The sequence below is a fragment of the Barbatula barbatula genome (assembly GCF_947034865.1).
Source record: "Barbatula barbatula genome assembly, chromosome: 9".
Taxonomy (NCBI): Eukaryota; Metazoa; Chordata; class Actinopteri; order Cypriniformes; family Nemacheilidae; genus Barbatula; species Barbatula barbatula.
In genome coordinates, this window is record NC_136772.1 from 12,838,851 (window position 1) to 12,858,042 (window position 19,192).

The following is a 19,192-nucleotide window of genomic DNA, read 5'->3' on the forward strand; positions in this document are numbered from 1 at the left end:
ACAAACTGTATATTTGAACCAAACTGACACCAACAGATTCAAAGAGTGAACCCTAGGGCACATTAAACACCATAGATGCAGAAAATGTATGGACATGGGATGGAAAGATGAGCATTTTGTACTAAAACTCAATCCCTAGGCCTAGTCGCTTTGTAATTCCCTTTGAATAAAAGTGTCTACTAAATAAATAATAATAAATTAATAATTGCTGTAAATCAGAAATGAGCCCTTTGTCAACTAACCCATTTATCAATGTATAGACATTCCATCATTGTTCAATTCTCTTTTCAAATGATTACTGAATGAAACGAAATGGCGCCCCCTAATGCAGGACTTTCAAATATCACAGGTTCTTTATCGGGCCAGCAATGTCTCATTGTTAATTTATTATTTTAAATAATTGAATTGAATTTATTTATCTAACTATTCCAATACATCACAAAATATCAACGAACTCCTCCAGCTTGTGTTTTGCAGTCATGGTCAGCTCTGTGTAGAGGCGCTGTTGGGTAGCATAAGCGTCAGTGAGGGACCGGCCCCTCACGCAAGGAGACAGAACAGAAGGTGGAACTGTCCGGTGCTGATGCTGATCGAGCGCTGAAGGTGGATTTAACCCCAACGAACACGACCTTTTCATTTCACCAAATTATTATTTGATATTTTCATTTATTTTTAAAACGTATTCCGGCAGTTGCAGAGTATATTGTGTGAGGTTGTTTTCATTTTGGAAAGCTTTATTCGCCCACGCATCGATTATGGACATGACGGACTGAACAACTGATAAGCATCAATATATCACGATTGTTTGATTGATTGCAAAGTTCTGGGTGGACGACAAGATCTGCTGACCAGAAAAAGTTTCGTTAAATTAAATCAGACCTATATCATACAGGATGGCGGATGCGTCTGAGTGCTGTGTAAAGGTGATGTGCCGATTCAGGCCACTTAACGAATCGGAAATCAGCAGAGGTGACAAATACATCCCGAAATTCAAAGGAGAGGACACCGTCGTTATTACGGTGAGATTTCTCCAGAGCGCACAATGTTATAAATGTGCACAGAAAGTTAAACGCAATTTTACCAGGTTCTCTGTTTTTCGTTGTGTAGTTAGTTATATGCATGGTTACAACGTATCAATTTCCTGGATAAATGATTGCGGTCAACTCGTATCCGTTTGAGAGAAGTCATATCCATGCTGTTCCGAGTCTTGGATAACAGCTAGGGAATAGCAGGTTCTGATGCTTCCAGTTAGTCGTCAGTATTTGATTTTCTCCTGTTATTTTTAACCCAACATCTTATTTCATTCGTGTAATTGATTGGCTTGAAAATCCTTACCATTCGTGTAATAAACATTTATAGATCACACAATTTTAATATGCCGTTGTTTGTTTTACTTAAAATTTGTTTAAAATTTGAATTTTGGTTTGGTCCCCAAACAAAACAAATGAACGAGACAATACGAAACTATAAAATTGATGTCGATCAAGTGAACAGTCTCCTCGGAGTTGAAGACTATCTGCACCCTATCTATGATCTGCACTGTGAAATTGTCATATCAACGCCCTTTCACACGATGAAAAGCATGATCAGTATTAACAAAGACAATTATTTATTACTTTAACTGTAAGAATGGATGTTTCTCAATAGCTGATGTTTGTTTAGTGTTTTGTTCTTATTTGCCATCAACATTCACCAGGTGTTGTACCAGCTTTGTAATTGTAATTTGTAATGGCAGGTTATTTGTCACATTTTATATCATTTGATTTGTGGCAATGATTCACTTTCACACCGGAATACATGTGGCGAATTAACTTGTTCTATTAGACCTTTTTCTGTCTAATCTTTTGATGCCGTTTGGATGTTTAATAAAATTCCAAATGAATGCCAGCATGCTGTTGTAATTGCATAACAAAAGAACCTCGGGGAAATGTGTGTCTCAATACGAAAAGCTCCATAATCTCAAATTTGGAAAATGTCTGATTCTCGTGCTTGTCAGCAGTGTGCAATGCTTTCACTTGTAGGAGTGAAGTTATTTGTGATTGTTTTGCAGCGATGATCGTGTATGTGGGTGTGTGTCTTGCTATTCCTATCAGACTTGAATAGTCTATACAGAAAGAAACTGATTGTTTTTATGTTTTACAGTAATCCATAGAAATCTCTTGTGCAAACACAATAGCTCGTATTATCCGACCTATTCAGATGGTAATCATCTTTATCATGCCGAATCAGCACACAAAAACGATTGTAGCTGTATTAGACTTCAGTCTTCAAAGTACATTCTCATTAACATTACCCTGCGGTCTCAGCTTGGCCAGATGATCCCAACGCCAGACATTTTGCTTGAGGAAGAATAAAACTGGGTAAATTTATTACTGTACATGTTTTACTATCTCCATTTTCCTTAGTGAAGGTTAATTTAGCTGTCACTGTGTTAGCCTTACTTCACACTAATCTTAGTTTTAACCCTATAGAATTTAAAGAGTCAATTAAATGTAATGTATGTATGGGGGAAGGGTGGATTTTGACACCTCTACCCCCAACAAGCACTGATGGATTGACAATGAAGAGATCTGTTTGTCTGTCTCATGTATTAAATACATCTTGAAAATAAATATCTGATGCAAAGCTGATTTCTTATGAAGAGTAAATAACATAATAGTAAATGAATTAAGCATTGCGTTAAGCATAGTAAATGAATGGAAGCTAACGGAACAATAATCGAACAAATTCCAAAAATACAATTTGGCACTTTATATGAATAGTTATTATTCTATAACTGGTAACTGTGTTAAACAGATTAAGGCTGATGTATATTTGCTACATTTAAAAAATGCAATTTTTGTGTGGAAAATATATTCAGTTATTTGTCTTCTCTCTATGAAACATAAACCGATCTTTAAACATAACCAAAATAATTTCACCATCAATTTCTACTTTGAAGAATATTAAGTAGAAAAGTAAATTCAGAAATTCAGTATAGATGTACTTATGTGTTTGTGTAGAGCATGGAAACCTTAAATGATCATAAATTGTAAAACATTAGAAGGGAGATATATGCGATAGTTTGTGGCAAAAGAAAACTGTGTTTGTGAATCATCTGCAGTGTGTCAGCATCAGGCTGGATTTAATGTTTTGCTTTATGGGGGTTGTCTGGTCAGCAGTGTTCAATGTGGGTGGTAATGTCCTATTATGTGTGCAAGGCCACGAAGAGTCCCAGGGCTCCTGCAAGTAATTTATGTAGCAGTACTGACAGAGGGGCTGTTTGGGGGGCCAAACCAGTGGGAGAGAGCTGAGATGTTTTGGTGGAATATTTATGCAAGTCCACAGAGGATTTTGTGCCTTTTGTGTGATACAGAACACACATACACTATATAAGCATGTTGCAAATATGAACTAATTTTTTATTTTTCTGTTTATTGTTAATGGTAGATATTCACATACTGGTCTACTGTATTTGCACAGGGCTGAATGTCTCAAGGCATCAATTATTGACGTAAACAATGCACGGCATTTTCCTGACCACGTGTGCTTTTACAGCTTTTAGTGCACATCCTTTGTTTTTGTGCATGTTGCAATTAAACTCATCTGTGTAGTAGCCTAAACGTCCATTTCCATTTGGCAAAGTTTAAAAAGTGAATACAAAAACGTTGGCAAATATGGATACTGTAATGAAAGTGTTTGTACTTTATTTGTTGGTTTGTGCTCTTATACTCAAAAGTATAACAAGATTTAACGCAATAGGCATGTTAGCATTTATGTGACTTTTCAGAATGAAAAAAGGATTTGATAGAACGACAGTGATGGATAGAAAAGATGATTGCAGTCACGTTTTCCTAGCTGTTTTCCTATTGTGCTATTCTTCTCCACCATTGGCCAAAAGACAGGTGCTGCCTGTCAGCCAATCACTGAACATTTGTCCGTGTGAGATGTAGTTTCCTTGGTGACGGTCTGGGTTTGAGCAACAGCTATAATTTTGTCTCGGCAGGGATTCTTGACCGGTACCTTGCTTAATCAGACGTACAGACAAAAAAGCTGAGGGAATATTGTCAACTGTCTGACTGTACAACATGAGACCCAAAAGACTAACATATAAACACATGCCACGTCTGCATTGTAGATGGGCATTGCATAGAATTGGATCTGAAACTGTGGTATAATGTATCTCTTGCTCTATATGACATGCAGGTATTAATACATAGATACCACATTTATCTGCTCTGGATGTATCAACAGATCTAGTACCAGAAAATATATCCACTGTTTATACAAGATCCTTTATACAAGAAATAGTTCACAATATACTTCAGTAATGGTAAGCAATGCAGTAATTCAGTAATGCAAGCGAGTGTTTCGACTTTTCTGAATATGTCAGTGCAGTCATTTGTATTAGATATTATAACAGATATTAATATTATAACTGTAAATATACAGTTAAGCTATAAAATACCTTAAAAACTGTGATATTCCAGCAGCTGGGTCCAGAAAAAAACTTAAAATAAATGTTTTTGTAAAGTAAAATTACATGTTTTTCACACCCTTGTGAATTTTCAGTTTATTTCTGTAAAAATAAATTTCCAAGATTTTAAAAATATGTTTAAAATAAAAGCGTAAAATATAAAAAATATTTTTTTACAGAGCACTTTTTTTCCTTTAAGCTTCTTAACACAAGTTAACACAAGAAGTAAGCTTCCTCTATTGTCCATTTTTCTCCATTGTTGTTCACGTGTTGCATACATGTTTGTTGGAGTTTATCTCATTGATTCTCTGGATTTCAGCTGCAGGTTCATGCCGTGGCACAGAAAAAAAGAGAAAGAGATTTGTTGGGCCTCAATAACATTGACTTGCAGTTGGGGGGATGGGATGTATTCATTTCAAGGAAGTTAGCTATTAAGAGAGTCTGTGCAGTGTCAGCGGAAAAACACAGAAGTGTCCTTTTATGAGAGTGACCTCTCAATGCAATTAGAGGACTCTTCAAAAAATTATATTATATAGAACGAAATTGAATTTATTTTTATTTCGGATACTGAAGACATGCATCTTGTTGTTATTCCAATCGTAATCCCCACTCCTAAAACTATTATTGTATTAACTGTTCCACATGGGCTCAAATGTCTAGCCGCTTATACTGTTCCGTCACGCTTGTAAAATATTCAATGGGATTTTTGGAGCTCTCTAGTTTCATAGTCGAGAATCTGTTGTTTTCATTCAACGCCATTGTGACCCTCCATATAATGTATTCTTATGAAAGACAGGGAAAGACGTTCTGGTCAAATTTGCTTTGACACATCTACAGGGCTAGAAATAGAAGGTACGGGTGGAAAGATGCAAAGGAGTGAATTTCAAGGAGGGGCCGAGTTCAACCCTAAATGTAGAGAAGTTCTATCCGTTATCCATGAAATGGCCTTCAAACGCTATGTACATACATATACCAATTGTATGCATATGGTTAAAAATAAAAAAAGATGTCCCCGGCTAGAATCCCAGGAGTAGATTGGTAATTTCCACCAGTGTAAATCTATTTTATTTCAATGGAACAAAGTAAAACATATGTAGATTTTCTCCACAGATATTGTCACATAAAAAGAGTTCCATGTCATGTATTGTTGGGCTTTAAAGCAATATGTTTTTTCTAGTTTTTTTTACAGATTTTGCTTCTCTTTTTAGGGCAAGCCGTACATCTTTGACCGAGTGCTTCCACCAAACACAAACCAAGAACAAGTTTATGACTCCTGTGCCAGACATATTGTTAAAGGTTTGTTCAATCATTATAGATGTTGTTGCAGACTGATGGGAAAGAAAATTAATGTTTGAAACTTGTTGACAGTTCCTTTCATGACTGTATTTTGGACAACGTTGCTCTTTTGAGACTTGAGTCTTGTATTTCAGATGTGCTGGAAGGTTATAACGGGACCATCTTTGCATATGGCCAAACCTCATCAGGCAAGACTCACACGATGGAGGTAAAAAATGAAACATGCAACGGTGATAGTGTTCACATGTTTGCATAGTTCATTAACCTTTCAGCTCTTATGGGAAGAGAGTAAGTCACTGTGGACAAAACTGTCTAGACAGAATATATCAGATTTAATGACTGAAAGGACACACTGCAGTAGTAGCTGCAAAATGCCAGTCGACTGCAGGCGTTGCCCTGGAAACAACCAGCATGCGAAAATGATGTGAATGTAAAGTAAAATAATTGAGGCAATGTTTTCGGATGTGTCACCTGACCAAAGTCCCCTATCACCCTCAAAGGAAATAGCGACTGTGATACACACATTTGGTTAATTCTTTAACACAGTGTTTAGTTATAACACAAAATGTTTTCAAATATATTTTTTGACGGTTATGTGAAGTCACTCATCTTTTATATGTTGTCCCTTATAACACACACACATACAGGGAAAGCTGCACAGCGTCCAGCAGATGGGCATCATTCCTCGCATTGCCCAGGACATATTTGATCACATCTACTCTATGGATGAAAATTTGGAGTTCCATATCAAGGTAGTGGGAGGGGAAATTTCCAACTATAAAGTCCCAGTGAAATAAAAAATGACAATTCCTATTTTTCCATGAAATACTGCAGGGTTTATTGTAAATAGTTTATCAACGTGGGTCATTCTTTTTTTTTAATTCATGTGCCCTCATAATCTTTAGTTGAAATCTGAAAATGCACTTCCTTCCTCTAATCACTACCCATCTTAAATGACGTATGTTAGACGGCTTGAGAGGAGCATCCAAGCACTCCTCCCCTTCAACTGTCAGTCTGCTGCCAGTGCCATTTCAAAATGAAACGGCTGTTTTTATACATCCAATCAAATCCAATTAGAGAAAGAAGAAAGCCACGGCCAATATTTTTCTCATTAGAAATTCCATTTCACTCAGAAAGTGTATCGAAATACGGAAGTAAAAATGATCGCAACTTCCGGTTCACGGGGGACTTTAAATTTGTTAACGTGTACTTTTTAAAACGATTCATATTAAACAGGGAAAATAACTATTGTGTCTGTTGTTTACTGGTATTAAGAATTATATGTTTATGTCTATATACACAATATTCAACAAATTTTCCTTACCACAGGTCTCTTATTTTGAAATCTACCTGGACAAAATCAGAGACTTACTTGATGGTAAGATTTGAAATGGACACATTGCTCTTCATCTTTTGCTGTATCTTTATGTTGACTAAATGTTTGTTTACTAAGTTTCCAAAACCAACCTCGCTGTACATGAGGATAAGAACCGGGTTCCGTTTGTCAAGGTAAGTCATCTGTCCAATATAGTGTGTGTAGATTTAAACCCTTGATGTCTCATGTATTTTGATGTTGTTGTTGCCAGGGCTGCACAGAGCGCTTTGTGTCCAGTCCAGACGACGTCATGGATGTGATTGATGAGGGAAAATCCAATCGTCATGTGGCTGTCACAAGTGAGTTACCTTTTAACCCTCCAAAAAACACAGACAATGTACTGTGCTGTAATGTTAATGTGTATGTTTTTCCACAGACATGAATGAACACAGTTCCCGCAGTCATAGTATTTTCCTCATTAACATTAAACAGGAAAATGTGGAGACGGAGAAAAAACTGAGTGGGAAGCTGTACCTAGTAGATCTGGCAGGAAGTGAAAAGGTGACACGCTTTATCATTTTTACCTGAAGCATATAAAAAATAGTGTCACTCGAACAACACACAGAATAGATCAAATATCTCCATCCGCCTCTCTCTCACAGGTCAGTAAAACTGGAGCAGAAGGATCTGTATTGGATGAGGCTAAAAATATCAATAAGTCTCTTTCTGCTCTGGGGAACGTCATCTCAGCCCTGGCCGAGGGAAGTGTAAGTGCTCTGCTATTCTCTTTCCACTTGAATGCATCTCATCCGGTGTACTCAAACTGGACCATAAGTCTCTTACAGTACAAAACAAAGCCTTCATATTTAACTGATTGGCTTTATTACCTTTACAGAAAACTCATGTGCCATACCGAGACAGTAAAATGACAAGGATCCTTCAGGACTCTTTGGGTGGGAACTGCAGAACCACTATTGTCATCTGCTGTTCTCCCTCCATATACAATGAGTCTGAGACCAAATCCACTCTCATGTTTGGCCAGAGGTGAATCCGTTTAGGCTCTCAAATGTGTCGATTTAACACACAAACACACACACCCACTAATATATTCATATATTAATAAAAACATATTTGTTATTTGTATATTTGTAGGGCCAAAACCATTAAAAACACAGTTTCTGTGAACATGGAGCTGACAGCAGAAGAATGGAAAAAGAAATATGAGAAAGAGAAAGAAAAGACCAGGGGTCTGAAAGTCATCATCCAGCGACTTGAAAATGAGCTCAGACGTTGGAGGAAAGGTAAACTCCAGCAACTTATCTCTCTCGTCCATTGGATGTTTTATAGTTCAAATTCACTTTGTTGTGTGTGCTGTTGTCTGCTGACAAATCTTTAGATTTAGATTTGCTTTAAAAGGATTACTGTTTTGTGGTACTCCACTTACTTTACATGATATTTGTGCTGCACTATTGGTCTCGAGTTTGTAATGGCCACTTTATTTTTTGATGTAAATGTTTTAACAAAAGCTTTGTTTTGAGATTCGAGTCCTGAAATAGGGAAATGGGTCCCATTAACATCTGTGCTAAGAAACAGAGCCAGTTATTTCTATAGTTCTGCTTTCTTTTGTTTGTTTATTACTAAAGCCACAAATAAACTGTGTATTTAAGTAACATTTTGACATCACAATTGACATCCATTCCAGCTAATTCCATCTGGAACGAGGCACAAATAATGACGTTTCTTACAAAACACATGCAAATAGACACTACTGCAGGTAGCTGAATATGTCAACCATCTTCCAAGACTTCAGACGTGCTTAAAACATGAATTACATTTGTATTTCATTGTAAGTGTTACCAGCTGCCTTTACTTTTAATGCACCTACACACAGATGTTGAAGTTAAGATTTCTGACCCTTCTCGGCACTCCCAGAGCATCAAGTTTTGCCCCTGTGTATAAACAACATATTCATTCATAACATTTGTATTTTTTTATTCATTATTGGCTATAGACTAAAGGTTTTGTAATGCTGTTGGTGAAACTATAACCCCATTCTAAAAAGGGAAAAGATGTAGAAATGTTTATAAAAGCTCAAGGCTTTACTTCTTTCGTTGTGTTTATTGTGTTGTCAATATTTCATCACTTTATCTTCAGGTGAGAGTGTACCTGTTAATGAACAGCACAGCAGCAAAGATCCGAAGAATTCCGAAGCCACTCCCGTAATTGACACTTCGGCTCCACCCCCTGAGCCTCTTCCTGATTCAGAGAAAACTCAGTATGAGGAACTGATCAATGACCTGTATCAGCAGCTAGATGACAAGGTGAGAAATAGCTCCCACGTGGTGTTAAAAATCTGTTACAAAAGTGTTTGAGAAGAAAAGTGTACCTCCCTCAATTTCACTCTCTTCCTCTCCTTTCTCTCTCGCCCCAGGATGATGAGATCAACCAGCACAGTCAGCTGGCAGAAAACCTCAAGGAGCAGATGGTAGATCAGGATGAGGTGAGTCCCCTCCAATAGCAGCCTCATAGAGCAGAATAGTCATATTTGCCACAATGTACTGTCAAAGTCCGCTACTCAAGTCGTGCCACTCGGTCCACAGTCCTATTTACTTGAATGGGGAAGGCATACATTTCTAAAATTGCTGGCAAAATTCACATTAATACAGCATATTTCCAATCAATAATTAAAAATGACATGAACTGTATCATAACTTTGGTTTGCTAATCTTAAATTGCGCTTAAGATCACCTTTTTAGAGATGCTCGCTGCACACAAGCTGGCAAGCGCATCACAAGAGCTTCGCCCCAGAGAATCATCAGTCTTTACTGATTGACTTTAAGTGGAAGGCAGGACTTCCTTCGCCAGGCAGGCAATATTGAGCATTGCATTTCTCACCATTCATTGGGGCGGATCTTGTTAATATTAATAATATCTTTGATAATGTCATAAATCTTTCTTAAAAACATGTTATGTCAATAACATATCTAGGTACGCTCAGACAATAGCTTAACAAATGAATGTATGACGTCCCATCTTGCCTGCACACAGCTGCTGGCCTCCACACGCAGTGACTATGAGAAGATCCAGGAAGAGGTGAACCGATTGCAGCGTGACAATGATGCGGCTAAAGAGGAGGTGAAGGAAGTACTTCAGGCCTTGGAGGAGCTTGCTGTGAACTATGACCAGAAGAGCCATGACGTGGAAGAGAGAATTAAAACAAACCAACAGCTCTCTGAGGAGCTTGTGCAAAAGAGTGTGAGTAGAATGGGAAAATATATAAATATCAGGCTCATATCTGGGTTTTCCAATGAATTTCCAGTTTGACAAAATTATTTTTGTATGAGAAATTACATTTTTAAGCTAATAATGTGTTAAAGTGTTTTGTTGCATTGTGTCATCCTAAGCTAAATCAATACATATTCATATATTTTGGGACATAATTATGTACAAAGATACATAAAAGGGCTGACAGAAAACAACAAATTATTAAATAACATAAATAAATATTTTAAACTAAATGTGTCTTTGGGGTTATTTAGAAATGTGTCAATATGATATAAATACAGAGTTGGCATTTATATAAATTGGCTATTCATTTTTAAAGTCAATTTTGAAATGTCAAGGTGTTGCTTTGTGAAGTGATTCTAGCCTGTTTCATTATGCAGGCATCTCTGGCTGGGGTGGAGAGGGATTTTGCTGCCCTGCAGGAAGTCAGCGGACATCACAGGAAGAGATCAGCAGAGATTTTGAATTTATTGCTCAGAGACCTCAATGAGATTGGCAGTGTTATTGCCTTGAATGACCTCAAGGTATAAAAAGAAAAATCTCATAAACACAAACCCATAAAACATACATGTCCTGATCCAAGCAAGTACAGGTGTTTTAGCGACCATTAAAGGAATTGTTCACTTTAAACATACATTTTGATGATAATTTACTCATCCCTGTTGTCATCCAAGATGTTTATGTATTTTTTTCTTTAGTCGAAAAAGAAATTACGTTTTTGATGAAAACATTCCAGGATTATTCTCCATATAGTGGACTTCAATGGACTCCGAACGGTTGAAGGTAAAAATCGCAGTTTCAGTTAAGCCCTTTGAAGCTGCACTGAAACTGTAATTTTGACCTTAAACCTTTTGGAGTCCATTGAAGTCCACTATATGGAGAAAAATTCTGGAATTGTTTCATCATAAAATCTTAATTTCTTTTCGACTAAAGAAAAAAATACATAAATATCTTGGATGACAACAGGGATGAGTAAATTATCACATAAATGCATGCTGTTAGTGAACAATTCCTTTAACCAAATGTGTCCCCTTCCCGATATCTAAAATAAATGTGGATTTTTCAATTACCAGTTACATTTGTTGTTCAATTAAATATGCGGTTAAAGTTATAAATGTAATTATGTAATTATAATATACATTAAACATAATCCTTTTACCTAGATGGCAGAGTTGAATGGAGGAATGGAGGAGGAGTTTACCATGACAAGGCTCTTCCTCAGTAAAATGAAGTCAGAGGTGAAGTCTCTGGTCAACCGCAGTAAGCAGCTGGAGAGCGCGCAGGCCGACACAATGCACAAAATGCAGATAAATGAGAAGGAGCTTTCATCCTGTCAGCTGCTCATCTCTCAGGTATCCTGATGATTTATTTTTCTGAAAGGGCAGTAAACAGCACCCTCGTGTGGTGGGCTGGATTGGATTTTCTTGTTGACTTTTTATTCTTTTTTATGCAAAAAAATCCATGGTTACCTGTTTGCTGCTTTATCAATCAATATTAGTATATGAGAGGCACACACATTTTACTAATCTAACCGAACAATAGTGGTACCCATTGACTTCAATTAGTTTTGTGTATATACAATAGGTGTGAATGGATACCACCATTGTAATTGGTAATATGGGAATATGTCGTTCAAAAGAAAAAAGTCTTCACTGCTGAGATGTAAAAGTCATCTGAATTACAACATTAACACAAAATCTTGTCTTAAAAATCAACTGGGATCACGGAAGTGCAGACAAATGTAAACCACAGTGGTCTTTTGTCTCAGATTCACACCTCAGTCTTTGTGTGTTTGTTTCTCAGTGTGTTTTTGTTTTTATGTGGTTCAGCATCAGGCAAAGATCAAATCCCTCACAGACTACATGCAGAACATGGAGCAGAAGAAGAGACAGCTGGAAGAAAGCCATGACTCGCTGATGGAGGAACTCGCTAAACGTAATGCAAAAGGTACATGTGATGAACACACGCATTGTTGTAGTATTAACTAAGCAATGTGTATTGTGTGCCAGAAGTTGTTTATTTGGCTGTATTCAACAAGCATCTGTTTCTTCGACACTATGTATTGTATTGTACGGTATTTTTGAAGTTCTCTCAATTTCTTATTGTTTGTTCATACAGAAAAGGTGCATGAAGTGTCAGTTCAGGATAAAGAGAAGGAACACATGACCAGGATGCAGGATGCTGTGGAGATGAAGGTGATCAGAGCAACAGTTGTCATTCTCAATTAAAAAAATACTCAACAACTATAGCGTAAATTACGTTATAAATGCTTGTGTTTTGGTGTCTAGAAAGCTTTGGAACAGCAGATGGAAAGCCACAGAGAGGCTCACCAAAAGCAGCTCTCTCGCCTTAGAGATGAGCTTGAGGAGAAACAGAGGAGCTTTGATGAACTGAATGAGTAAGAACTGAGTTTACTACAGGCCTATATTAAAGCAATTTGAAACTGATAAAATATAATTTTTTAATAAGCAATTAAATAATAATAATAATTAATTTACATTAATATTAATTAGTATTAATATTTTATACTTTATTGATTGTATTAAAATAAATTAAAACTACGTAGCGTTTTCATCACCCTGGTTTCTATGGGCATTTCTAAGATTTGCATCAGAAACGAGTAATGTAAATTCAAAATCTCGAAAGGAAAATTAATTCGCAAAAAAGTTGAGATGAAAACTAATAAATTCTGACTCACCTAACATTAAAGATCAGGTATCACACACAGTTTCACAGCCAATCTCATATTAAGTGAGTACCTATACAGTATTATTGCATACAGTGTATCTTCGAAGAGTGTTTGGTTTGATCACATAAAAGATAGATACAGCTGTACGATTATTTCCAGAAAAACACATGCTGCTGGAGGCTGGCAGTGGTACGGAACTTCTGCACGAGCACACAATTATTCACGTACGGGGCAATTGCCATCAAGACACAGACATGACTTAGTTTGATTTACCGCATGCAGTACATGTCCGGCATCTTATAGCACTGGGACCGCGCCATCTATCAGTTTCAAACAATCTCCAAATCCAGCATTATGTCCACCGCTTATTTAACATCCAAAAGGTTATGATAAAGGGATCCAGACTTTTATAATAACTTTCTGCATCAAGTTGTGTGCAGGGGGAGTGTATCAAGCACAGAAATACGTCATACGTCCAACTCGTTTTTTTACAAGTTTACCAAGAAGCCAGCACAGTGTAAAGAAGTCAGAATGCATGGCATAGCATGTTACTTCCACTTTAAGCCCATGAGACTAAACTAACTGTTACCATTGATGGTGTTTTCTGGTTTCCAGGTTTCCAGATCTTTTCTGTTGGTCACTAGGTAACCAATACCACCGTGATCCCCCTAGAACTTGATGGAAACCATTTTGCATTAGTCTTCTCTCCAATTATTGCACATTTTTTAAAGATTAGCATCACGTTAGGATGGATACCCGGCTATAGATTTGTTGCAGAGGTTTATCGGAAGCCACATAACATCTGTTTACGTTGTTGCCGCTGAAACCATCTATACAACAGCTTTGAACACCCATTCAGTTAGAATTCAGAGCCCTGTACTGAAATATATTCATTTGGATTTTGTTGTGTCGAGATTTAAACAAAATTTACAGTATATAGCCATTTGTAAGTTTTCGGTAAGTTCTGTGACAAGAAAAGGTCACATCAAAGCAAAACTGAACTATTCCTTATCTGATCTGATGTTAGTGTGAATCAGGCTCTTCAGCTGGAACAGAAGCAGCTCCTCTCTGACTATGAGAAGCTCAAGCAGGATGAACAGAAGAAGGACGAGAGACTCCAGAAGCTCATGTGAGTCCACTGCTTATGAAAGGAGAATTTTAACACAGATTTCCCAATAGGCAGTTTATGCATTTTGCTTACATGTTTATTTCTGTTGTTATAATTAGTCTGTTGAACGAGAAGAAAGAGCAAGCCAAGGAGGATCTCAAGGGTCTAGAGGAGACTGTGGTGAGTAGGATTTTAATATCCAGCATTCCCGAGAGTTCATGTCTAAGGACCTGCACCAGTAGTTTATCAATAAAACGTCAAGTTTAGCATCTGTACAGCTGTTGTTATTATATAGATATAATTTTATAGATAATCGACAAATTAGTTCTGTTTCTCATTAGACCAAAGAGCTTGAGACTCTCGATAATCTGCGCAGGCTGTTCATCCATGACATCAGCGAGCGAATGGGACGAGTGAGTACACATTTGTTTTTTAATTTCCTGTCACCTGTGTCTGATCTGGTGGATTTTACAGAACTAGCCAATAATACGTATAAGAAAACCTTTTTCGACTGAAAAGGTAAAATAGAGTAAATAAATGATAAATGTTTACATGTCTCTGCTTTATAGAATATAGATCTGGATGTTGATGAATCAGGGGGAAGTCTGGCACAAAAGCAGAAGATCATTTTCTTGGAGAACAACCTGGAGCAGCTTACTAAAGTCCACAAGCAGGTGTGCTAGCATTATATGATACACAGTCATTTAGCTCCATACAGTATATGGTTTCAATAATCTGTGTGTGTCAGAGCCGATGGCCTTAGAGGTCCTTTCCCAACCCCACCCCCTTCTCTCTCCCACTTCATTTCCTGTCGTCTCTCCTACTAAACTGTAATAAGGCAATAAGGCCAAAAATACATCTTGAAAAAATAAACAAATAATCTGTGTGTATCTATAGCTGGTACGGGATAATGCAGATCTGAGGTGCGAGCTACCTAAATTGGAGAAGCGTCTGCGCGCAACAGGCGAGCGTGTCAAGATTCTGGAGTCTGCTCTGAGAGAAGCTAAAGAGAGCGCCATGAGAGACCGTAAGCGCTACCAGCAGGAGGTGGACCGCATAAAGGAGGTCATCCAAGCCAAGAACCAGGCCAGGAGGAATCACACCGCACAGATTGGTTGGAAATTGCACTTCTATTTTTAAATAAATCTAAAATTTGCGTGTGTGCTTGTTTCTTCCGTTTTTGTCGATTTGCCAGAAATAACTCTCATTAAATATATTTATTCTTATAAAGGTTCCTCTTTTTGTTTTGGCTGAAAGTTTGATTAAATAACACATTAAAACTGACAAGAAGATTTCAATGATTTACAATAACCAGTAGGGAGCGCCACATAATTATAAACCTCAATAACACGTTGTCATCAGCAAGCGGATGACTATACTGTAATGTACTGTTGTGTATGTCTCCCATGTACACTTTTAAAAATAAACTTGCTGCACGATTCCATAGAAGAGTGTTCGGTTGTATGGTTCCACAATTTTTTATTTATTTATTCAAGTAACGGGTATCCATGCAATGTGTCTTAGATTCTCTTTGTGTTATGTGATCAGCTTTTTATCTTTTTAAATATATTTTTCTACCCCAATGTTTACCCCTTTTTTAGCTAAGCCTATTCGTGCTGGCCATCATCACCCTGTGGCCTCCGCCTCACCGGGTCCCTCTGTCCGAGGGGGCGTCCCGAGCCCACGGCGACATCACCATCAGTATCAAAAGCCCCAGCACCCCCAACAACAGCAACAGTACCATCACAGGACGAAGTAAAAGCAAACACGTAAGTTTGGTTAAAACAGTCTTTGGATGAGAAGTGTTTCGTTGTTTTAGTTGGTCTTGATGTTGATGTGAATGGTGCAGTGCTGCTTGTAATTGGGTGTAGCAACATGTGATGTATCTGAAAACCACAAGTGACTTCAGCTGGAGAGTTGTGCTATAGCATTAGTTACTGTGCCAACTGTTTGACAAAGATGGAGCAACACTTTTATTATTGCTACAAAAGATCTGAGCCGGCGAATGGCTGGAATCCTTGGGAAAGTCAGTGAACGATGGATAGTTCCTAGTGCCATTTGGCATTCAATGAAATGAAGTCAAAGTTTGTGGATGTATTTCAGGTTAGGTCACCATTGTTTGCCTGTCATGCAAACTCAGAAATATTCTGGGTGAGAAGTTAAAAACTGTTTTTCAGTATATAGCGATGATGTGATAAGCAATGTTTAGGGTGGTGATATGTTTTACTATTATTTTCTTCTGATAAATTGCAAACTTTCCACAGCTCCAAGAGGGGACAAACCATTACACGGTCCAATGTCTACAGTTTTTGGACATTCTTTCCATTACAACCATGTGTGGCAACAAGAAGGCATCTTTTCCCACTTTTTCCTGTTCTATTCAGAGAAGGAAAACTAACTCCTGCCATCTTTTACTAAGACTTGTTCAGTTAACTTCCTGCCCTTACCATGAGCCCCACACACAGTTATCCTGTATAATTCAGATCCTGCCGTCTCTATTCAGTCAGGCCTGGATGAAGATCTGAGCTCTGCAGACTCATCAATAGATAAACATTCACGAGAATTTATGAAAAGAAATTGATATGAACTCCTCTACAAAGGCTCAATGTTTTAATGGTTGAAGTGTTGTTATCACATGTTACAGCGAATCAGCTTGGGTTTGTTCTAAGATGCCAGACTTACTGAAATATCAGTCTAGGATGAAACTTTTCAACATTAGGGCCTAATTTCTTGCGGGTCTTAATTGCCATGCAGTGACATGAATGTGTTTTAATAATGCTTGATTATGCATTATTGCATTATTAATGCATTATTAATGCTTATTTATATTTATTTGCTAGATTTTATTTTGTATACATTAAGCATTTGAATTAATTCATTGATATTGGTTAATTCGAAAAAAATTTTTATTTGTAACTGCCTTTTGTGTATTATTTATTTAAATTTACTTTAGTGTCGCACATTAAATCCAGGGCATCGTGTATCCTTTTTTTACTGATATGGGTGCTGAACATTTGTTTTGCAATTTAAATGATTATAATCTGGAACAGCAGTAAAATATCAGTAGAAACACACCTGTGGTGGTTAAGAATCGTGTTTTATAAACTGTTCAAAATAACTTGAAATGCAATCATTAAAAAAAGCCAAAGTCTCAAACATACAGCTTCACACATAAAACAAAAACGATCACAAACTGTACATACATCAAGTATTCAGTAGCAAATGTTTCTGGAGAGATATTTTACAGCTGATTCAATTTATTATTTATTATTTAATTTTCATGTACTTTTCTATCGTTATTTATTATTTGTGCGTTTTGACTTTTGATATTGTATATATTGTCAATTCTGAATGACTCAAAAATGTTGTTTCATCAAGGCAACCATCACACAAATATTTTCAGTCTTTTAATAAGAACAAAATGTTCCCTGATGATAAGCTACAGTATAAACGTCTGTGTTCAGTATTGTGTCTTATCAATTCTGACAAATATTCCTACAAAATGTTTACATCAGTTGACTATAAAGACTGACCATCTGCATTATACTGTAAGTGCATTGAACTGTGGGATCCTACTCTGATGACAATTGTTTATATAAGCACACAAATGAAAAAGAGAAAACACAGAGAAAATCACTTTCGTCAGGAGTCAACTTCCCAAGTCAAACTTCTAATTCACTGAATTATGTTTTTCTTCTTTATCTTCTAGTGAGAATATGTGCACAAACTGTTGTAAACTTGTAGGCTAGCTAAACACAATCTCATTGTACTGTTGTCTAGTGGAGTTACAGCACACACAGACCTCTAACACGTGTTTGTCCTCAGGTTCAGTGTTGTTCATCAAAGTTGAAATGTCTACCTGTGTACAGCATCTAAAAACGAGATAGGCCTATCAAAGAATATTAAATGGAAGTTATTTAGCTGGTAAGGAAAGTGCCAACAATGATTCACGTTATTATTGTTCAAAGATATTATGAGAAAGCACATATGTTATGGATAACAGGGTTTCAGATGCATTCACTCATTTATTAAAGGTTTACAAATAAAGATAAACTGTACGGCTTTTGGTTTTGTTTGCCTCTTTGCAAGTAGATCATCTTAAAATGTCTCTTCTAAACGTTTTTTAAATCATATACGTTAAATGAAACAGATAACTGTACATCTTGTATTGTTTGTGAACCGTTTGGGTGACAGGGTTGGATCTCTCGAATAATAAAGGAAGTAACTTGCGCGAAACTGTGGAGTTGAAACCCTGACGTCCGCACACAATCGACCAATAAAAGACGGGGTTTTGTGAAGCTCATACGCAGATTTCAATGCGCTAACTTCTCCATTGCTAAAGGAGTTGATGGTCTGTCCTATCACAAGCGAAACGAGCTTCTGCGCAGCTCATCTTGATGCACCGCAGAACCTTGATGGTAAGCGGGTCTCGCTGGTTGGTTGGCTCGTGGGCAGGCTCTTTCTTTCGCCTTGCCGTGCTTTTCCGGGAAAATGGCCAATAAAATTAATATTGGCCATTATAAAAATGATAAAAAACTTTGCCAAACAAGTTCAAGTACAGAAATACTACGTCGTACATCCAACTCGTTTTTCAACAGTGACCATATTAAGCATGAAATGCAATGTTCAATATTGTAAAGAATGTATGACATTGCATGATAAATGGTCTTTAAAGCAATTGTTTTTCTCTATTCATAATATCACACCATTATTTTAATCTATTATAATTGATGAATTGTGTAAAATAACAACTTTTTTGAAACCATGTGACAGCTTCCCCAGATTATTTCTTTAATGAACCCTTGCCACCAAAAACTACAGTACCAGACGGTCAGGACAGATGGCAAACAATGATCCACCTGCAATATTTTATACAAAAAAAAGAAACCATGTTAAGTATGTGAGGAAGGAACAAGCAGTGACACAAACCTCTCTTGTGCAACTGCTTTGTTAGTTTAAAAAAATGTTTTTGATACCAATCCACAATCATATCACATGCTATTACAGCATATCAAATGCTACAAGTGTACCTGGGATTATTCC

At 37.0% G+C, this 19,192-nt stretch overlaps 1 protein-coding gene across 1 annotated transcript; it reads left to right on the plus strand.

Annotated features, from left to right (window-relative positions):
- Positions 1–554: 554 nt before the first annotated feature.
- On the plus strand, positions 555–18,212 carry kif5c (kinesin family member 5C). Its single transcript, XM_079465169.1, has 26 exons — positions 555–1,019; positions 5,665–5,752; positions 5,887–5,960; positions 6,400–6,504; positions 7,082–7,130; positions 7,206–7,261; positions 7,339–7,426; positions 7,504–7,628; positions 7,730–7,834; positions 7,963–8,111; positions 8,220–8,368; positions 9,222–9,388; positions 9,499–9,567; positions 10,116–10,322; positions 10,733–10,876; positions 11,516–11,704; positions 12,182–12,299; positions 12,471–12,547; positions 12,641–12,750; positions 14,069–14,170; positions 14,269–14,329; positions 14,491–14,562; positions 14,719–14,823; positions 15,047–15,263; positions 15,751–15,918; positions 16,414–18,212. The coding sequence occupies exons 1-25, from the start codon at positions 894–896 to the stop codon at positions 15,906–15,908; spliced, it is 2,910 nt and encodes a 969-aa protein (XP_079321295.1). The 5' UTR covers positions 555–893; the 3' UTR covers positions 15,909–15,918; positions 16,414–18,212.
- The last annotated feature ends 980 nt before the right edge of the window (positions 18,213–19,192 follow it).

What these genes read in the sequence shown, in the direction of transcription:
- kif5c (XM_079465169.1), top strand. Translation starts at nt 894, where the DNA reads ATGGCGGATGCGTCTGAGTGCTGTGTAAAGGTGATGTGCCGATTCAGG. An exon ending in ATCTGGCAGGAAGTGAAAAG is followed by an intron (nt 7,629 to 7,729) that starts GTGACACGCTTT and finishes TCTCTCTCACAG; the next exon opens with GTCAGTAAAACTGGAGCAGA. An exon ending in GAGAGACTCCAGAAGCTCAT is followed by an intron (nt 14,171 to 14,268) that starts GTGAGTCCACTG and finishes TGTTATAATTAG; the next exon opens with TCTGTTGAACGAGAAGAAAG.